Source organism: Schistocerca piceifrons, chromosome 2 (assembly GCF_021461385.2).
Source record: "Schistocerca piceifrons isolate TAMUIC-IGC-003096 chromosome 2, iqSchPice1.1, whole genome shotgun sequence".
NCBI lineage: Eukaryota > Metazoa > Arthropoda > Insecta > Orthoptera > Acrididae > Schistocerca > Schistocerca piceifrons.
The window spans coordinates 256,800,546-256,820,230 of NC_060139.1; the positions used below are offsets into that span (position 1 = coordinate 256,800,546).

Genomic DNA, 19,685 nt, shown 5'->3' on the forward strand with positions numbered 1-19,685 from the left:
GAATTTTCAGCACCAGTTTCCTACAGTTTCGGCAATCGATCGAATACCCAACTGATGTTCACATTCAATCAGATAACCTACTTTCTCGATCTTTTCATCTGTTTTTGATCTTGATGGCGTTCCGGGCGCAAGTGATCTTATATTTTCTGTGTTCTGCATGTAATCTTGGTTCTCATGAATTCGGCGTTGTCTGTAGTGACTGCTACTACTTGTAAAATCGTATTGAGCGCAACTGCTATAAAAACTAGTATGAAATGTTGATTAATCGCAGGCAGCGCAACGTAAAACGGAACGACAGTGACGCTGAGTACATATGACGTAGTGTGTTGCTAGTGGCTAGACGGTGTAGATTTTCACTGATTCTAAAGTGTTTCAGTACAGTAACAGTTAACTTCCAGTCACATCATTGTCGTGGCACTTTCATTTGAGCTTGCACGTTACTGCCTAAACACAAGTCAGTAATTGCTACTTAACATCATTTTAAACCAAACAAATAAAGTTCATAACTTTTGCTGAAGCATCAAGCATGAGCTGGCTCATCGTTAAGTAGTTAATATTTCAATCAATATCAGTTACGTACTTAAATACAAGCTTGTCTGATTATACTAAATTAATTAACTCGGTTACAAAATTTGTTTTCGGTCATTGTTGCAAAATATAACTATTTGTTTGATGAATATCAATGGTAATTTCGGTGGCATTCTTTTGGTTGAAGTTTATTTTTCGGAACAGATGCCTGAAGTACACTGGTCACGAAAAGGAACATTATAACTCGTAAGAACAGTTAAGTCCTGAGAAAAAAGATTGTGTGGTGTCATTTATTGAACCATCCCCGTTTTTTTCTGAATTTCCGGCTAACTGATAGTTCAGAAGACCTACGGCGTAGCGCAGAGTTCACCAAATTTCTTTCACACGGGGCTGAATAAGTTACAAAAGAACGAACGAGAACCACATCATCATTCCGTAACCCAAACGCAAGGTTTTCGCAAGTGAGAAGATATCCTAGTATTGCAAACACGAAATTTAAATTTGAATTATATCGCAACGTCTCGTGTTCCATACATGTACATCTACAGCTACGTCTATACTCTACAAACCATCGCAAAGTGCCTGGCAGAGGGTACAGCCCATTCTACCAGTTATTAGGGTTTCTTCCTGTTCCATTCACGTATTGAGCGCAGGGAGAATGATCGCCTGAATGCCTCTGTGCGTGCTGTAATTATTCTAATCCCTGTGTGAGCGGTATGTGGGGAGTTGTAGTATATTCCTAGAGTCATCATTGAAAGCCAGTTCTTGAAACTTTGTCAGAAGTGTTTTTCGAGATATGAAGAAAAAAGCTGTCTTGGTTGCGGTGCCAAATTTTTTTAATTCTTTACCAGTGAAGCATTTCACGTTTCTTTTGCGCATCTTATGATTGACTGATATTTGGTACATGAGATACCTTGCATAAAATATCCGCAATGTCCTTATTACATTCGGCGCAGTACTATGCAAGCCATACCGGATCATATCTACAGTAAGTCTTCACATCAGTAACATGCCGCAGGTGTAGTCCATACATATTCTAGCTGCACACGTCACTGAAGCTTTGACAAGGGGCATTTACGTGCTGGGATATTTTATGCGCGGTATCCCATGTACCCATTGCTAGGAAAGACTAGCCAATCCGAAGATGCCAAAATAAAGGTGAAACACGTCATTGGGAAATAATAAAGAGTTTTTAAAATTGCAACCAAGACTGCTTGTTTCTTTATATCATACATACTGGTTGCTGTACCAACCCCGGACTGAAATGGAAAAACTTTCCCGAGATACATTACGCGTAGCTCCAAGAGTGTGCCAGTTTAGTTTTTCAGCATCAGTGTAACACTCTCCCAGGAATCAAATAGTCCTGTAACCGTTCGTACTGCCCTTCTCTGTACACATTGAACATCATCTATTAGTCCTGTTTGATACGGATCCTACACACTTGAATAATATTTTAGAATGGGTCACACGAGTGAGTTGTAAGCAATCTCCTTTGTCGACTGATTGCACTTCCCCAGTATTCTACCAATAAACCAAAGTCTACCACCTGCTTTATGCATTACTAAGCCTCTGTGATCATTCCATTTCATGTCTCTACAAAGTGCTACACCCAGGAATTCGTAGGAGTAGGCCGATCACAACTGTGACTCATTGATATTGCAGTCATAGGACACTAAGATTTTTTGTTTTAAAGGTGTATGGTTTCTGAACACTGAAGGCAAGCTGCCAATCTTTGCACAACTTCGAAATCTTATCAAGATCTGACTGAATATTTATGCAGCTTCTTTCAGACTGCACTTCACTACAGGTAACTGCGTCATTAATATACAACATGGAAAGAGCGGGATGGCGCAGTGGTTAGCAAACGGGATTCGCATTCGGGAAGCCGACAGTTCAAACCGGCGTCCGGCCCTCCTGATTTAGGGTTGCTGCGATTTCCCTACATCGCTTCAGGCAAATGCCGGGATGGTTCCTTTGAAAGGACACGGACGACTTCCTTCCCCATCCTTCCCCAATACGATGTGAACGACGACCTCGCTGTTTGGTCCCCTCCCCCCAAATCAACTAACCAACCATACGACATGAGCAACAAAGGTCCCAACACTATTCCCTGTGGCACACCCGAAGTTACCTCTACAGCTGACGATAACTCTCCATCCAAGATAACATGATGTGTCCTCCCTACCAAAAGATCCTCAATCCAGTCTCAAATTTTGCTTGACACTCCAGTACCTTTTACGGAGCAAATTCAAGTAGCGTCGTCGGTCCGGATGAACTGACGTCGCCGTCCTGATTCGATTCGCGGGGCGCAGTTTACGTGATCTCTGGTGTAGCGTAATCCGAATAAATGTGGTTCCACTTGCGATAGCACAACTCCGTCTAGTATTACTTTTTCTCAAGAGTAGTTGTCGATACCAATATTATTTTTCGAATTTTGGACAGGTTAATATTATCTCAGTTGCTTTTCTGAAAACTGTCGTATAATTTTATACACAGTATGTTATATTTCAGGCTAAACTTTAGGAAAAGGAATTACATTATGAAATATTTTACTTTTGATATTATTATCGATAAGTACTAGTTCTGAATGTACAATTAAAATTATTTTTTAGAAACATTTGAATTTACGAATTATTTGCACACTTAACATTTCTATTATTAATTTCGGAGTCCTGTACTGTTTACTATGTTTATTTGTGGATTCATGTATGAAATAATAATCGAAAACTAGCAAGAATTCATTTATTAAGAAAAATTGTAAACCCTTTGCAATATTGTTATTTCCGCAGAGTGTGAGAGTTGTAAGCTTGCCTCTGATGTGATAGGACTTTTTTTTATAATAGGTGCGAACAATGTAATTCGTTAATGTGAAAAATCAAAATACTGTGTGCTACACTAAAATGTGAGAAAATCGGTGGAAAATATATTTACGTAAGAAATTCGGCAACAACAATCTTCCAATTTATTTAGTTCAAAACAACCATGAGGACCTGATGTTAGATTTTTAGGATCAGGAATCATACCCCTACACAAGAAGAACTGGAGCCCTCTCAGCATGAGAAGCTAAGTGAACTTGAAAGTTTATTGTAATCTTCGCTGCTCGCTGCTCTCAAATCTTCATAAAAGACTTTGCTTATTAATTACTTGGACTGGGCATTGTTTAAGTTGGACAATTGATGGAAGAAGGAAGGAGGGGGGGGGGGAGATTACACATTGCACTACCGGCTGTAAGAATGTGGGAGACGTGTTTTTAAACGGCGCCTGCCGCGGCGGCTGAGTCCGCCGAATGACATCGCGCTGATGGGCGACGGCAGAGGTGTCCGGAGCAGCGGACGGCGTCTCCGCGGCCACCTGGGCCGGGCTGGCCGCGCGTGCGAACGACCGCACGGGGTCAGGGACCCGGGCTGCTGCCGCTATATAAGCGGTGCCCGAGGCCTCCGCCCGCCCAGTGCTGCCATGGCGACGCTACACCTGCTGCTGCTGCTGCTCGCCTCCGCGGCCGCCGCCTCCACCGCCGGCGCCGCGGGCGGCGCCGCTGCCGGCTCAGACGCCGCCCCCGAGGAGGCGCCGGCGGCGGTGACGGTGGTGGACGACTCGCGGCTGCCCGTGGAGGCGGCCGTCGCCGAGCAGCAGGAGGCGGCGGCGGGGGCGGAGGCGGAGGCGGCGCTGCCCCGCGTCTCGTACAGCGGCGCCCAGCTGCTGAGGGTGATGGCGCCGGCAGACGCTGCAGACAACGTCCGCGTCGTCCTCCGAGACAATGAAGGTGCGCTAAGCTGCAGCACAAAATTTGTCGGCAGACGGGCCGTGCACTGGAACGACGAGCGTGCCGAGTTTACGACGTCACAGGGCTGAGTAGCGCGTTGGGGAGTCTCTCCTTGCAAAGCAATGGCAGATATTCCGAACGTGCGTTTGAACCTTGACCAATGAGATGGCAGAACGCCGCCTACGTCACATCCACGCCATCTCCCTTCAGTGCTGTACGTGCAAACTATGTTGAATGGTTATAAAGAATCCGCCTCGATTGCAAATGGAAACCGGATGTTGACGCCTTCTTCGGAACACACTAAAACTACAAACTGTCTAAAGAGGCATGGGCGTTCTGTATTAATGTTGGACCATGCCTCTTTAGGCAGTTTGTAGTATTAGTGTGTTCCGAAGAAGGCGTGGTTATCCGCGCCGAAACCTAGATCAACATCCGGTTTCTATTTGCAGTCGAGGCGGATTCTTTATAATCATTAAACTATTCACGATTGCTGAAGCGCTGCAATGTTAAAAGTTCTCAAACTACGCTGACACTGGCTGGTGGACGACACTGCAAACACATTTCCCATTTACCGTAGTTTCCGTCGGCCACCGCGCCGAGTGTCAACTTAGTTTGTTCATGTACTACGGAGTTGCGAGGAGCCATATTGTCTGTCAGTTGAAACCCATATCTACAGATCCCGTTTCTGAGCAGCTGCGCCGGCCGGTGTGGCCGAGCGGTTCTAGGCGCTTCAGTCTGGAACCGCTCGACCGCTACGGTCGCAGGTTCGAATACTGCCTCGGGCATGGATGTGTGTGATGTCCTTAGCTTAATTAGGTTTAAGTAGTTCTACGTTCTAGGAGACTGTTGACCTCAGATCTTAAGTCCCATAGTGCTCAGAGCCATTTGAACCGTTTGAGCACCTGCAAATTTTGCGCATATACACTAGAGCCAAAGAGATTGGTACACCTTCCCATTATCGTTTAGGGTCCCCGCGAGCACGCAGAAGTGCCGCAACAAGATGTGGCATGGTCTCGACTAATGTCTGAAGTAGTGCTGGAGGGCGCTGACACCGTGAGTCCTGCAGAGCTGTCCGTAAATCCGTAAGAGTACGAGGGGTTGGAGATCTCTTCTGAATAGCACGTTTCAAGGCATCTCAGATATGCTCAATAATGTTCATGTCTGGGCAGTTTGGTGGCCAGTGAAAGTGATTAAATTGAGAAGAGTGTTCCTGGAGCCACTCTGTAGCAATTCTGGACGTGTGGGGTGTCGCATTGTCCTGTTTGAAATACCCAAGTCGGTCTGAATGCACAATGCACATGAATAGATGCAGGTGATGAGACAGAATGCTTACGAACGTGCCGCCTGTCAGACTCGTATCTAGACGTATCAGGGGTCCCATATCACTCCACACGCCCCACACCATTACGGGGCCTCCACCAGCTTGAACCGTCCCGTGCTGACATGCGGGGTCAATAATTCACTAGGTTTTCGCCATAACCGTACACGTCCATCTGCTCGATACAATTAGAAACGAGACTCGTTCGGACGCGCAACATGTTTTCTCTCAATAGCCCAATGTTCGGTGTTGACGGGCCCAGGCGAGGCGTAAAGTTTTGCGTCGTGCAGTCATAAGGGTACACGAGAGGGCCTTCGGGCACTGAAAGCCCATATCGATTATGTTTCTTTGAATGGTTCGCACGCTGACACTTGTTGATTGCCCAGCATTGAAATCTGCAGCAATTTGCGGAAGGGTTGCACTTCTGTCACGTTGAAAGATTCTCTTCAGTCGTCGTTGGTCCCGTTCTTGTAGGAGCTTTTTCCGCTCGCAGCGATGTCGGAGATTTGATGTTTTACCGGAATCCTGATATTCATGGTACAGTCGTGAAGTGGTCGTACGGAAAACCTCCACTTTATCGCTACCTCGGAGATGCTGTGTACCATCGGTCGTGCGCCGACTATAACACCACGTTCAAACTCATTTAAATCTTGATAAGCTGCCATTGCAGCAGCAGCAGTAACCGATTTAACAACTACGCCAGACACTTGTTGTCTTATATAGGCGTTGGCGACCGCAGGCGCAGCGCCCAGCTTCTTTGGCGCTTCAGTGTAGAACAGAGTTGTGATGCGCCATATTGCCTGTTAGTTAAAGTCCATATGCGTATATACTCAGTTTCTGAGCACTAGGAAATTGAGGATCTCTCGAAAACCCGTCGTTAACTGTATGATTCGTTGTAATAAAATGACGAGGAAGGTCATATTCGTGGTTAAATTTTTTTATTGTAATAATCGTTTCTCCCTATGCAGGTCGGCGGCAACAAAATATTTTCGCATTCGTAGGAGAAAGTTGACGATTGGAATTTCGTGAGAAGATTCCACCGCAATGACAAACGCCTTTGTGTTAATGGTGTCCATCCCAAATCTCGTACCACGTCATGATACTCTCTCCCCTAGTTCACGATAATACAAAACGTGCTGCTCTTGTTCCAAAATCCTGCTACATATCGGCGCTAATGATATGGGACTATAATTTAGTGGATTACTCCTGCTACCTTTCTTGGGTATTGGTGCGACCGGTGCAACTTTCCAATCTATGGGTACGGAACTTTCGTCGGGCGAACGGTTGGCTTCAAATGGCTCTGAGCACTATGGGACTTAACATCTCAGGTCATCAGTCCCCTAGAACTTAGAACTACTTAAACCTAACTAACCTAAGGACATCACACACATTCATGCCCGAGGCAGGATTCGAAGCTGCGACCGTAGTGGTCGCGCGGTTCCAGACTGAAGCGCCTAGAACCGCTCGGCCACCAGCGACCGGCCCGAACGGTTGTAAATGTTTGTTAAGTATGGAGCTATTGTGTCGGCATACGCTGAAAGGAACGTAATTGGTATACTGCCTGGACTGAAAAACTTGCTTTTAATGAGTAATTTAAGTTGCTTCACTACTCCGATGATATCTAGTTCTAAATTACTCATATTGGCAGAAGTTTTTGATTCGAATTACGGAATATGTATTGCGTCCTCTTTAGTGAAGGAATTTTGGAAGGCTGTGTTTAGCAACTCTGCTTTGGCAGCACTGTCGTCGGTAGTATAAATGACGAAATAATTTTTCCCTCATGAGGAGAACTACTGTAAAGTTGTATCCCACTAGCACTCCTGCTAGTTCTGCAAGGTTCGCAGGAGAGCTTCTGTAAAGTTTGGAAGGTAGGAGACGAGATACTGGCAGAAGTAAAGCTGTGAGTACCGGGCGTGAGTCGTGCTTCGGTAGCTCAGATGGGAGAGCACTTGCCCGCGAAAGGCAAAGGTCCCGAGTTCGAGTCCCGGTCGGGCACACAGTTTTAATCTGCCAGGAAGTTTCATATCAACGCACACTCCGCTGCAGAGTGAAAATCTCATTCTGGAAACCTCCCCCAGGCTGTGGCTAAGCCATGTCTCCGCAATATCCTTTCTTTCAGGAGTGCTAGTTCTGCAAGGTTCGCAGGAGAGCTTCTGTAAAGTTTGGAAGGTAGGAGACGAGATACTGGCAGAAGTAAAGCTGTGAGTACCGGCCGTGAGTCGTGCTTGGGTAGCTCAGTTGGTAGAGCACTTGCCCGCGAAAGGCAAAGGTCCCGAGTTCGAGTCTCGGTCGGGCACACAGTTTTAATCTGCCAGGAAGTTTCATATCAGCGCACACTCCGCTGCAGAGTGAAAATCTCATTCTGGTCCTTAGGTTAGTTAGGTTTAAGTAATTCTAAGTTCTAGGGGACTGATGACCTCAGCTGTTAAGTCCCATAGTGCTCGGAGCCACCAAACTGGGGACGAGAGACTGACCAAGAAAAAACTGCGATGTCTGGCGAAGACCTGGCGCCGGACCCCCAAAATGCTCTCCCGAACCGTCCGCTGCCAGCCACTTCAACGGACGCAGGAAGGCGCGCCGATCTCCTGTCTCACGGCGTCGCAGCTCGCACCGGGCAGACCGATGTGGTAGATTGGCTCCTGCTGCTCTCGTGTCGGCCGCGAAGCCACTACGCCTCGTATACGGCGCGGCCCACAGGACTGCCGTGGCGACCTCACATGCGCCGACGCTCAAGACGGACAAGTCATCTTGTGTCCCAGTGCGCGAGCGACTAACCGATCGATCCAACCGCCAATGCCCATTGCCTAAACAAACTCGAGCAGTCTGGCTGCCTAACACATACTAGCACTCCGGACGACAAGTAGACACTGACTGCCGCACACTGAGCCGGCTGACCAACTGAACTCGCCGAGACTGACTGACTGACCCAGCCTCACTCCGACTGACCATCTGCCCCGACTCACTTCGACTGACAGACTCCCTCTACAGAGCTCATAGCGCCCCTTAAGTGCACGCGAACAGGCAACCTTTCCGCTTCCCCACCAGAGGGAGACACCAAAGCTGCGATTAGCACAGCGGTGCCACCGCCAGAAACGGAGAGCGACTGCTTCACACAACGCGCTGCGGCGCGCTCTTCAAAACAGCAAATTTTTTACCACGGCTCACTTCCATCAATAACCATGGGTTGATGGAAATTGAATATGTCTTTGAGTGGCCATTTTACCTCCACCCCACCATTTGGTTACTCAGCCCGAGGTATCACCCTGTAGTGTCAATATCGGCTCTTAGGCAAAAAAAAAAGAAAAAAAAAATTACGACCACTGACATAACGAATGAATTGGAACGTCACCGACATACTTTTACAGGGGTAGTATGGACCAAAACAAAAAAAGTCTAATAAACATGGGATCTAAACTGCATAGGTTGAGAGCTATAAGCACTTGTCTATCTTCGCTACTCTGAAACACATCTGGCTAGCCTTGAAACACTTCTAAATATTAAAGTAGCCCTGGTCTTACTTCAGTGAGTGGCTGCTGGTGCTGCGTAAGGTAATGATCGCCGACAATACATGGCAACAGGATCCTCTTAGCATCGCTTTGCAATTAACAATTTTGGGCCCACAGTGGTCTTCTTCCATATTAATTCCCCGCGATGTTTTTTTCACTGTGCCCAATTAACACCGTAATTGTGCCTGGTCATAACATACGGTTCTTCCAGTTTGATAGCTTGCAATGGGGCGCACTACATGCCGCTAGCGAGCAATACGCCTGACCGCCTCTGTCAGACTCTTACTGTACCGGACCCAACAGTCCTGTGCGCGTCCGCGTCCATCGACATTGTTCCCTTCTTCAGATACACCCTTTGAATGTTTACAGTAGCAAATCGCCTTGACTAGACCAGCGTGTACCTGAGTGTTGGTACATAACTCTTTTTTCAGATATTGGCTTATAAAATGGTTCAAATGGCTCTGAACACTATGCGACTCAACTGCTGAGGTCATCAGTCGCCTAGAACTTAGAACAAATTAAACCTAACTAACCTAAGGACATCATACACATCCATGCCCGAGGCAGGATTCGAACCTGCGACCGTAGCGGACGCTCGGTTCCAGACTGTAGCGCCTTTAAGCGCACGGCCACTCCGGCCGGCTTTCAGATATTGCATTTAAATTACATAATCATATTCGTTCATAAAAAAAATTACAAAATAGTGATGAAATACTGTGGTGACCAAAATTAAAGCAGCAAAACGCTATTTCCCCGTCTAATTCAGGATATAATCAAACAAAACTGTCAACAGCTGTCCGTACAATCGTATTCTGCACAGAAGATAGCATTCGGCCAACAGACACTCACACCAACAATGATGTCAGGGCGCCTGTCAAACGGGGTAGTGTTTGCCGGGTAGTTCCACATCCTCAGTCGCTGTGCACGCAGTCATAGACGCTGCAGTATGGCAAGGAGACGACGTCTACCACTCTCCCTGCGGTGGAGGGCCAGGGGAAAAATGGAAGCAGGACAGTCGCAAGCTGATAGGGCCCGACGGCTTAATGTGAATCGTACTGTTGTTTCTCGGATGTGATGACATTTTATAGAGACCGAAACTGTATCCCGAAGACCAGGGAAGGGCCGGCCACATGTGACATCAGAAAGAGGGAACTGTTATTTGGCTGTAAGGGCACGACGGTACCGCGTTGGTACTGCACGGCAACTGGGGTCTGATCTGTCAGCATCCACTGGACGTGTTGTATCGAGGCAAACGCTGTACAAAAGGTTTCAGCAGAGTGGCCTTTACTGCCAGAGACCTGCTGTACCTGTGCCTATGACGTGTCTTCACAGAAGGGAACGTGTAGAGTGGAGTCGTCAACATGCTACCTGGACGGTCGAACTATGGGCCAATGTTCTTTTCACAGATGGGTCTCGAGTGATTCTCGACGGAGTCACATCTGGAGAGAACGTCGGACAAGATTTCGGGATCAAAACGTTGTGGAAAGAGACCGATATTGAGGAGGATACCTAATGGTGGTGGGCGGGGATTATGTTGACCACTCAAACACTTCTCCATAAATTGTAAGGGTGAATCGGCAAGGTTCAACTGCTGTCAGGTATCGTGACGAGATTTTGGCACCTCATGTGTGATTCGATTGTAGCGAGGTACTTTGGGCCCAGAGGCCCAGACTTCGTATTGATGGACGATAGCCGGCCGAAGTGGCCGCGCGGTTAAAGGCACTGCAGTCTGGAACCGCAAGACCGCTACGGTCGCAGAATCGAATCCTGCCTCGGGCATAGACGTTTGTGATGTCCTTAGGTTAGTTAGGTTTAACTAGTTCTATGTTCTAGGGGACTAATGACCTCAGCAGTTGAGTCCCATAGTGCTCAGAGCCATTTGAACCATTTGAACCTGCATCGGGCATGGATGTGTGTGATGTCTTTAGGTTAGTTAGATTTAATTATTTCTAAGTTCTAGGCGACTGATGACCTCAGAAGTTAAGTCGCATAGTGCTCAGAGCCATTTGAACCATTTTTTTGATGGACGATAATGCTCGACCTCATAGAGCACGGGTGGTTGATGTTTTCTTCGAAACGGAATATACTGCACGCAAGGCGTGGCGTGCTCGCTGTCCCGATTTGAATCCCATGGAGCATGTCTGCGATGCGCCACATCAGCATCCACCAACTACTCTCCAAGACTTGCGAGCAGCTCTGCAGGAAGAACGGGCGTTACTGCCTCAATATCAGACTGATGACATGATTCACAACATGCTTCGTCGTTGTCAGGTCTATATTGCTGCCAGAGATGGTCACCCCCCATACTGAGCACGTTAACCAGTTGTCGGATTTGTGTGCAAATCCGTCAAGTTGCAAAAAACGAAGAAAATTTTGGCTACAGTTATGCACGTTGCAGTTACTTACGTTGTGACTTCTTCACACTGTTTCTTCTTTACTATCACCTCTTAATACTGTTTTGTGGCAAAATAAACGCAGCCTTGCAAAATTTCCGTTTGTTGCTTTAATTCTGGACACCAGCGTGTATTACATAAAAAATAATCCAGTACTCAAAATTACCACATTAATACAGTAGAAATGTCTCGTGTCAGACACTGTGTTGTTTTGTGAGTGGGGTGTGTCCGGTGTGTCGGCAGACGTGATGGTGTGGAGCGACGCGCAGGCCAACGGCACGGTCTCGCTGGACGTGCTGGTGAAGCGGCCGGGGGCGGCGGAGGCGACGCGCCGCCGTCTGCTGGAGGCGGGCGCAGCCGTCGAGGTGGCCGTCGACGACCTGCAGCGCGCCATCGACGAGGAGAACCCGCCCATGTCCGACGAGGACCTCGACGATCTGATGGGCCGCAACGGTGAGTCCGCACCCAGTCCGCTCTCTGCCGCCGCCTCTACTGAGGGAAACGGAAAAACGTTACACCTCGGGACATCAGTCCGATAGTTATCAAACCTTACGAGATGCTCATAACATAACGGCTACCTTCACCCCAGTCGGAACTGGTGTCCATCATCGACATCACTATCAGGTGTCATCACGACGTCCACGAGTCACTCTTATATTCTTTATCTCGTGGCAGCAAACGGCCTCCGAATGTTATCTTAAGGAATTTCTTGTCAGATCTGGAACACGTGCTCTGTTAGTTCATAAAGATTAATCGGCTGGAGTCTTCCACGGAAACATTTGCATCTAAATTACATAGATACTCCGCAAATCACCGTATGGCGCGTGGCGGACTGTACCACTACTTGTCATTTCCTTCTCTGTTCTACTCGCAAATAGAACGAGGGAAAAACTACTATCTATACTACTGCCCATTAAAATCGATACACCATGAAGATGACGTGCTACAGACGCGAAATTTAACCGACAGGAAGAAGATGCTGTGATATGCAAATGATTGGCTTATCAGAACATTCATACAAGGTTGGCGCCGGTGGCGACACCTACAACGTGCTGACATGAGGAAAGTTTCCAATCGATTTCTCATACACAAACAGCAGTTGACCGGCGTTGCCTGGTGAAACGTTGTTGTGATGCCTCGTGTAAGGAGGAGAAATGTGTACCATCACGGATTGTAGCCTATCGCGATTGCGGTTTATCTATCGCGACATTGCTGCTCACGTTGGTCGAGATCCAATGACTGTTAGCAGAATATGGAATCGGTGGGTTCAGGAGGGTAATACAGAACGCCGTGCTGGATCCCAACGGCCTCTATCACTAGTAGTCGAGATGACAGGCATCTTATCCGCACGGCTGTAACGGATCATGCAGCCACGTCTTGATCTCTGAGTCAACACATGGGGACGTTAGCAAGACAACAACCATCTGCACGTACAGTTCGACGACGTTTGCAGCAGCATGGACTATCAGGTCGGTGACTGTGGCTGCGGTTACCCTTGACGCTGCATTACAGACAGGAGCGCCTGCGATGGCGTATTCAACGACGAACCTGGGTGCACGAATGGCAAAACGTCATCTTTTCGGATGAATCCAGGTTCTATTTACAGCATCATGATGGTCGCATCCGTGTTTGGTGACATCGCGATGAACGCACATTGGAAGCGTGCATTCGTCATCGACATACTGGCGTATCACCCGGCGTGATGGTATGGGGTGCCACTGATTACACGTCTCGGTCGCCTCTTGTGAACAGTGGACGTTGCATTTCAGATGTGTTACGACCCGTGGCTCTCCCCTTCATTCGATCCCTGCGAAACCCTACATTTCAGCAGGATAATGCACGACCGCATGTTGAAGGTCCTGTACGGGCCTCTCTGGATACAGAAAATATTCGACTGCTGCCCTAGCCAGCACATTCTCCAGATCTCTCACCAATTGTAAACGTCTGGTCAATGGTGGCCGAGCAACTGGGTCGTCACAATACGCCAGTCATTACTCTTGATGAACTGTGGTATCGTGCTGAAGCTGCATGGGCAGCTGTACCTGTACACGCCATCCAATCTCTGTTTGACTCAATGCCCAGGCGTATCAGGGCCGTTATTATGGCCAGAGGTGGTTGTTGTGGATACTGATTTCTCAGGATCTGTGCACCTAAATTGCGTGAAAATGTAATCACATGTCAGTTGTAGTATAATATATTTGTCCAATGAATACCCGTTTATCATCTGAATTTCTTCTTGGTGTAGCAATTTTAATGGCCAGTAGTGTATATGCTTCCTTATGAGTTCTAATTTTTAGTACCTTAGGAGTCCTAATTTCTAGTATCTTATCTTCGTGGCCTTTACGCCGAATGTACGCTGGAGGCAGTAGAATCTTTCTGCAGTCAGCTTCAAATACCGGTTCTCTAAATTTTCTCGTTGGTGTTCCCTGAAGAGACTGTCCATGGATTCCCGTTTGAGTTCCCGAAAAATGTCCGTAACACTTGCGTGTTGTTCGAACCTGTTGTTGTTGTTGTGGTCTTCAGTCCAGAGACTGGTTTGATGCAGCTCTCCATGCTACTCTATCCTGCGCAAGCTTCTTCATCTCCTAGTACCTACTGCAACCTACATCCTCCTGAATCTGTTTAGTGTATTCATCTCTTGTTACCTACCAGTAACAAATCTAGCAGCCCGCCTCTGAATTGCTTCACCGTTTGCCTTTAATCCGACCTGCTACGGATCCCAGCCACTCGAACAGTACTCAAGAATACGTCGCACTAGCGTCCTGTATGCGGTCTCCTTTACAGATGAACCATACGTTCCTAGAATTCTCCCAATAAATCGAATTCGACCATTCGACTTACCTACCACAATCCTCACATGCGCGTTGTATTTCATATCGCCTTGGAACGTTACTGCGAGATATTTAAACAACTTCACTGAGTTAAGCAGGACATTTTTAAATGCCACATCCGAACATTACAGGTTTGTTTTTCCTACTCATCCTCATTAACTTACATTTTTCTGTCCTGTATCCTCCTGCAGTCACTCAATTGGTTCAAATGGCTCTGAGCGCTAAGGGACTTAACATCTGAGGTCATCAGTCCCCTACAACTTAGAACTACTTAAACCTAACTAACCTAAGGACACACATCCATGCCCGAGGCAGGATTCGAACCTGCGCCGTAGCGGTCGCGCGGTTAGAGACTGAAGCGCCTAGAACTGCTCGCCCACCCAGCCGGTTGCAGTCACTCAAGGCGATACCCATACCGTACACCACAGAACGTCAGCAAACAAAAGCCGACTGCTGCCCACCTACTCCGCCATGTCATTTCTGTATGTGGAGAACAAAAGCGGTTCTGTTACACTTGCCTGGGGCACTTCTGACGATATATTTGTCTCTGATGAACACTCACTGTCGAGGACAACCAACCGGGTTCTGTAACTTGAGAAGCATTCGAGCCTGTCACATATCTGTGAACTTATTCCATATGTTCGTAAATTCTTTAACAGCCTGCAGTGGGGCAGCGTGTCAAACACTTTCCGGAAATCTAGAAATACGGTATCAGCCCATTGCCCTTCATTCATAGTTCGCAGTATATCGCGTGAGAAAAGGGCAAAATGAGTTTCGCACGAGCGATGCTTTCTGAAACCATGCTGATTCGTGTACATAAGATTCTCAGTCTCCAGACAGTTTGTTACATTCGAAGTGAGAATGTGTTCAAGGATAATGCAGCAGACCGATGTTAGGGAAACTGGTCTGTAATTTTGCGGTTCTGTTCTTTTGCCCTTCTTGTATAGAGCAGTCACGTGTGCTTTTTTCTTGTCTTCCCACTGCATCGCAGACGTGTTCTATTGATTGAGATATCAGAGGACTGGACAGTCCAGTCAACGAGCCATACGTTCCTTAGGCGTTTAGATTGCGAACTACAGTGTGCGGTCTTGCATTAGCTTGCTGGAATGTGCCATTTGCTACCCTGCTGGTGAAACGTATGACAACAGGGTTCAGTGTTCTAGCCACATACTGGCGAGCATTCAACCTTCCCCCACGAAGGATAACACTCGTTTCACAACACTTTCTGCAAACGTGACGTCATTTTGATGTCACATGCAATATCGACGAGCGCAGAAACTGCTATCGACTTTCGTTAGCGTTCGATGAGAGCCTCTCTCACATGGGTAACAGCTCACACATGTCCTAAGCGGCAGAAATGTACTAACCAGAAGTGACATCGGTTTGCAGGAGGACTTGTGAGATGAGTGTATGCTCGAAATATTTGTGACGAGATAGAATGCGATTGTTATTGTTCGTCGTTTCACTTGCAACAATTTAAGCTGTCCTCTTAGGTTCTTGCCTAAGCACACATTCGGAAATCGTCACTTATTCGGAAATAAACAACCAAATATTTATTTCATCTTTCGTTCTCTAATCAGACGGAAATGTTAAATAACATCGAATATTGCAGAAACACTGGTATTACATTCATAAGAATTGCCCAGAATGTATTAACAAAACTAACATAAAAAATATTTGCATGTTGTAAGATGCGAATCTACATCCTTGCACTTTATAAGTCACCACAGTATTCATTACGCTACCACCATTCACGTAATGTTTGCCTTAAGCGTCTGTTATCAAAGCATCTCTTGAAGGTTTATATCGTTGATGCGTTAATAACCGCCTTTTAATGATAAGGGTGACTTGTTGGTGATACGTTTTCAATCCGCCTTAAACCGGCATACTGCATGTTGTCCGAATCAATTGTCAATATTGCTGTACACCTCGTGATATTACTTGTGACGTCAAAATGCCCTCACGTTTGGAAGGAAACGTCGCTCACGAGATAGACAGGCCGTGGCCCTTACATCACAGCACAGCACGTTACACCTCAGGTCTTACGTGCGCCAGCAGCCGTCTCCGGCGTGAAGCGACTAGTTACTTCAGATGAGTTTCATAATTCTTGACTGTTCGTTTAAAAATGTGGAAGCTCTCGATAGCACACGTTAAAATTAAGACCTTTAGTGGGTACCTTTTCAGTAAAATATTGCTTTCCCGTGGGCCCTCCACGGATCCGAGCGTTCACGAAAAGTGACTGGCAAGCCGACTAGTATGACGTCACAAGTTGGTTCAGGTACTGGCTCAAATTTTCTTGTCGTATGCAACAGCCACCCACACCATAATTCCGGGAGTTGGAGAGGTAAAGGTCTCACAAATGGCTGCTTCTTCCGATCTTTTACCAGGTCATCTATGCACGCCTTGACGTCCGTCAGGCTGTCATAAACACAAGAGATACTCACTGCTGAACACCATAGAATGCCCATATCGCCCTACACCATGCAAGTGTGTGTTGTTTGTAGCGTGGTGTCTGCAGAGAAGGGGGTACGACAATTGGAAATCTCAAACCAGCTTCCAGTAATCTGTTCCTTACCCGGATTTCAGCTGTTCTCGTCTGTCTATTCATCAGAGTCACTCGAGCGGTCCTACGATCTTCTTGTGGTGAAGACCTTCTTGAAGGATCCCTGACTACAGTCCTTGTCACACTGCTGTCGCGAGTCTATCCCGTTACCACTGTTTCTGAAGACAATGCAATTCAACCAACTGTCTGCGCCATCTGTCCGTATGATGCTCCCGTGTCCCTCATTAAAATGATTCGATCTTTCTCAAGCTCCGAAAAATGGCCTTAAGCTGGACGTACACATCCTATGGACATACTCTGTTTCCATCGCCATCTGAAAAGTACCGGTACCATGAGACACATCCCGCAGCCAACGTGTATTCATATCGTTCTTCAGCTGGAGGAATAGCTCTTTTCTGTTGTGAAGATAAGCTCACATAGTTAGGACCCTGGAGTACTGGAAAACCGTCGCCTGGTCAGATGAGTTCTGATTTGAGTTCGTAGGGTTCGAGTATGGGGAAGACCCCACGAAGTCATGGACCCAGGTTGTGAACAAGGTAATGTGCAAGATGATGGTGGGTCCAAAATAATGGAGTGGGCTGTGTTTACATGGACTGGACTGAATCCTCTGTGTGTTCGACTTCTTGGAGGCCATTTGCAGCCATTCATGGACGTCATGTTCCAAAAAATCGGTGAACTTGTCACTGATTTCAAGAACATTATGGACAATTCGAGCGAATGGTTTGGCCACCCAGATCGCCCGATATGCATCCCATCGATCATTTATGGGACATAATCGAGAGATTAATTCGTGCACAAAATCCTGCACCGGCAACACTTTCGCACAGCATTGCTCAGTATTTCTTCAGGGGATTCCAACGACTTGTTTAGTCCATGCAACGTCGAGTTGCTGCATTACGCCAGACAAAAGGCGGTCCGACACGATGGTAGAAGATATCCCATGACCCCTGTCACCTCAGTGTATGTTGAATGGCTTATCTGGCAATACCTGGGAGAAATAGTGAAAAATGTAGCACAATGTAAAAGTTTCCCATTACGAAAACATGTAACAGTGAACTGATAAGTAAGAAGTGAAACTTGTGCTCTTCGCTGCAGAGTGGTAGAAGCCAAAATATCACCTACTCTTGGTCCCACTACAGTTCAGGAGAATACATAGCCAAGAACCAGGTGGTCAGCTTTAGGATGGGGGAAGTCCAATTTACTGGACTTCCCTCTATGAAAATACGACATGTGAGAGACATACTTATTTCACAAAGTAAATCGTCGACTGTGTGACAAGTAGGAAAGGAAGATTCAAATGGTTCAAATGGCTCTAAGCACTATAGGACTTAACATCTGAGGTCGTCAGTCCCCTAGACTTAGAACTACTTAAACCTAACTAACCTAAGGACATCACACACATCCATGCCAGAGGCAGGATTCGAACCTGTGACCGAAGCAGCTGCGGGATTCCGGACTGAAGCGCCTAGAATCGCTCGGCCACAGCGGCCGGCAGGAAAGGAAGAGAATCGGAGTCTATGAGATGTGGTGTTGCAGATGGATATTGAAAATAAAGTCGGCTGATAAATATAAGAAATGAGGTGGTTTCCTGCAGAATTGGTGAGGAAAAGAATGTTTGGAAAACAGTGACAAGGAGAAAGGACAGGATGCTTCCACACGTGTTAAGACTTCGGGTAAAATTTCTATGGCACTAGCGGGAGTCGTGGAGTGCAAAAAATGATGAGAAAGATACGAAATGGAATATATACAGCAACTAATTAAGGGCTTTGCATGTTGAGGAAGACACAGATTGGAATATATACAGCAACTGATTAAGGGCGTTGGTTGTTGAAGAAGACACTGTAAATACTTCTCTGATCGGCACAGGAGAGGAAAACAGTTGCTGGGACGTGAGTGGTCGTTGGTCGTCAGTTACGGCAATATGAACTTTCCACCCCTGTCCACAGGGGCAGCTCATATGGGTGGTGTTACCACCCGAAAATTACTGCAAAAGGCTGTCCCGCCTGTCTCCCTACCTACATGCACAATTCAGGTGTTTTGCCTGAAAAACAACTCCTTCATTACAGCTATGAAATAGCTTTCGTACGCCTTGGCAAGTGGCTACCTAGAAGAGAAAAACACCCTGTAGCCCAGGGCCGTCTACGGGGTGCATTGTTTGCGGGTCGTGTGCGGCCCAAGCTGTCACTCGGCTTTGCTCGGTACTTCTCGGGAGTAGACGTAACAGTGTGACTTTTCATTTAGCATTGCGGTGCGACATTTTTCTGTTGGCACAACTCTCTGAGTTCAGCAGAATCGTGGTGTCAGCGCTGTCACCTATTTTCTCGTGCTACGAAGGACGTCCACAGATCCAGTGGCTGTTTGCACAGAAAGAGGAAGTCTAGCGATCTGTAGCCGCTATCCTTTAAAATGAATGGAAATGACAGAAGAGAGGGATGACAACTGCCATTTCGCATAAGCGACAGGTACTGCTCATTTGCTATGAAACGACTTTACAGTACCATACATGAAGAATTTAAAGATTTAGTTGACAGTGAAAGGGCGAAAAATTACAACGGTCGACAGACGGGATTCATTCTTCTGTACATCAAAAAGCATTTTGTGCTAAGTTTACAGACCTAGAGCACGTGAAGAAATTGGTGGTACGAACAGTAAAATTTCTGATATCGCAACCATTATTCCAGTTTCAGTTGCAACACTTTTTAGTGGAAATGAAAGAAGAATATGGAGACTTCATATATTACAGCAAAGTACATTGGTTGAATCAAGGGACATGCCTCGATCGA

The 19,685-nt window shown here is 46.8% G+C and overlaps 1 protein-coding gene across 1 annotated transcript in view; it reads left to right on the forward strand.

The window, feature by feature from the left end:
* The first annotated feature begins 4,175 nt into the window (after positions 1–4,175).
* Positions 4,176–19,685, forward strand: part of LOC124777763 (carboxypeptidase B-like) — a 41,037-nt gene continuing 25,527 nt past the window's right edge. The window contains exons 1-2 of the mRNA XM_047253266.1: positions 4,176–4,291; positions 11,752–11,961. Coding sequence (XP_047109222.1) covers positions 4,237–4,291; positions 11,752–11,961 — 265 coding nt within the window. The 5' untranslated portion in view covers positions 4,176–4,236. The remainder of the gene's footprint in view (positions 4,292–11,751; positions 11,962–19,685) is intronic.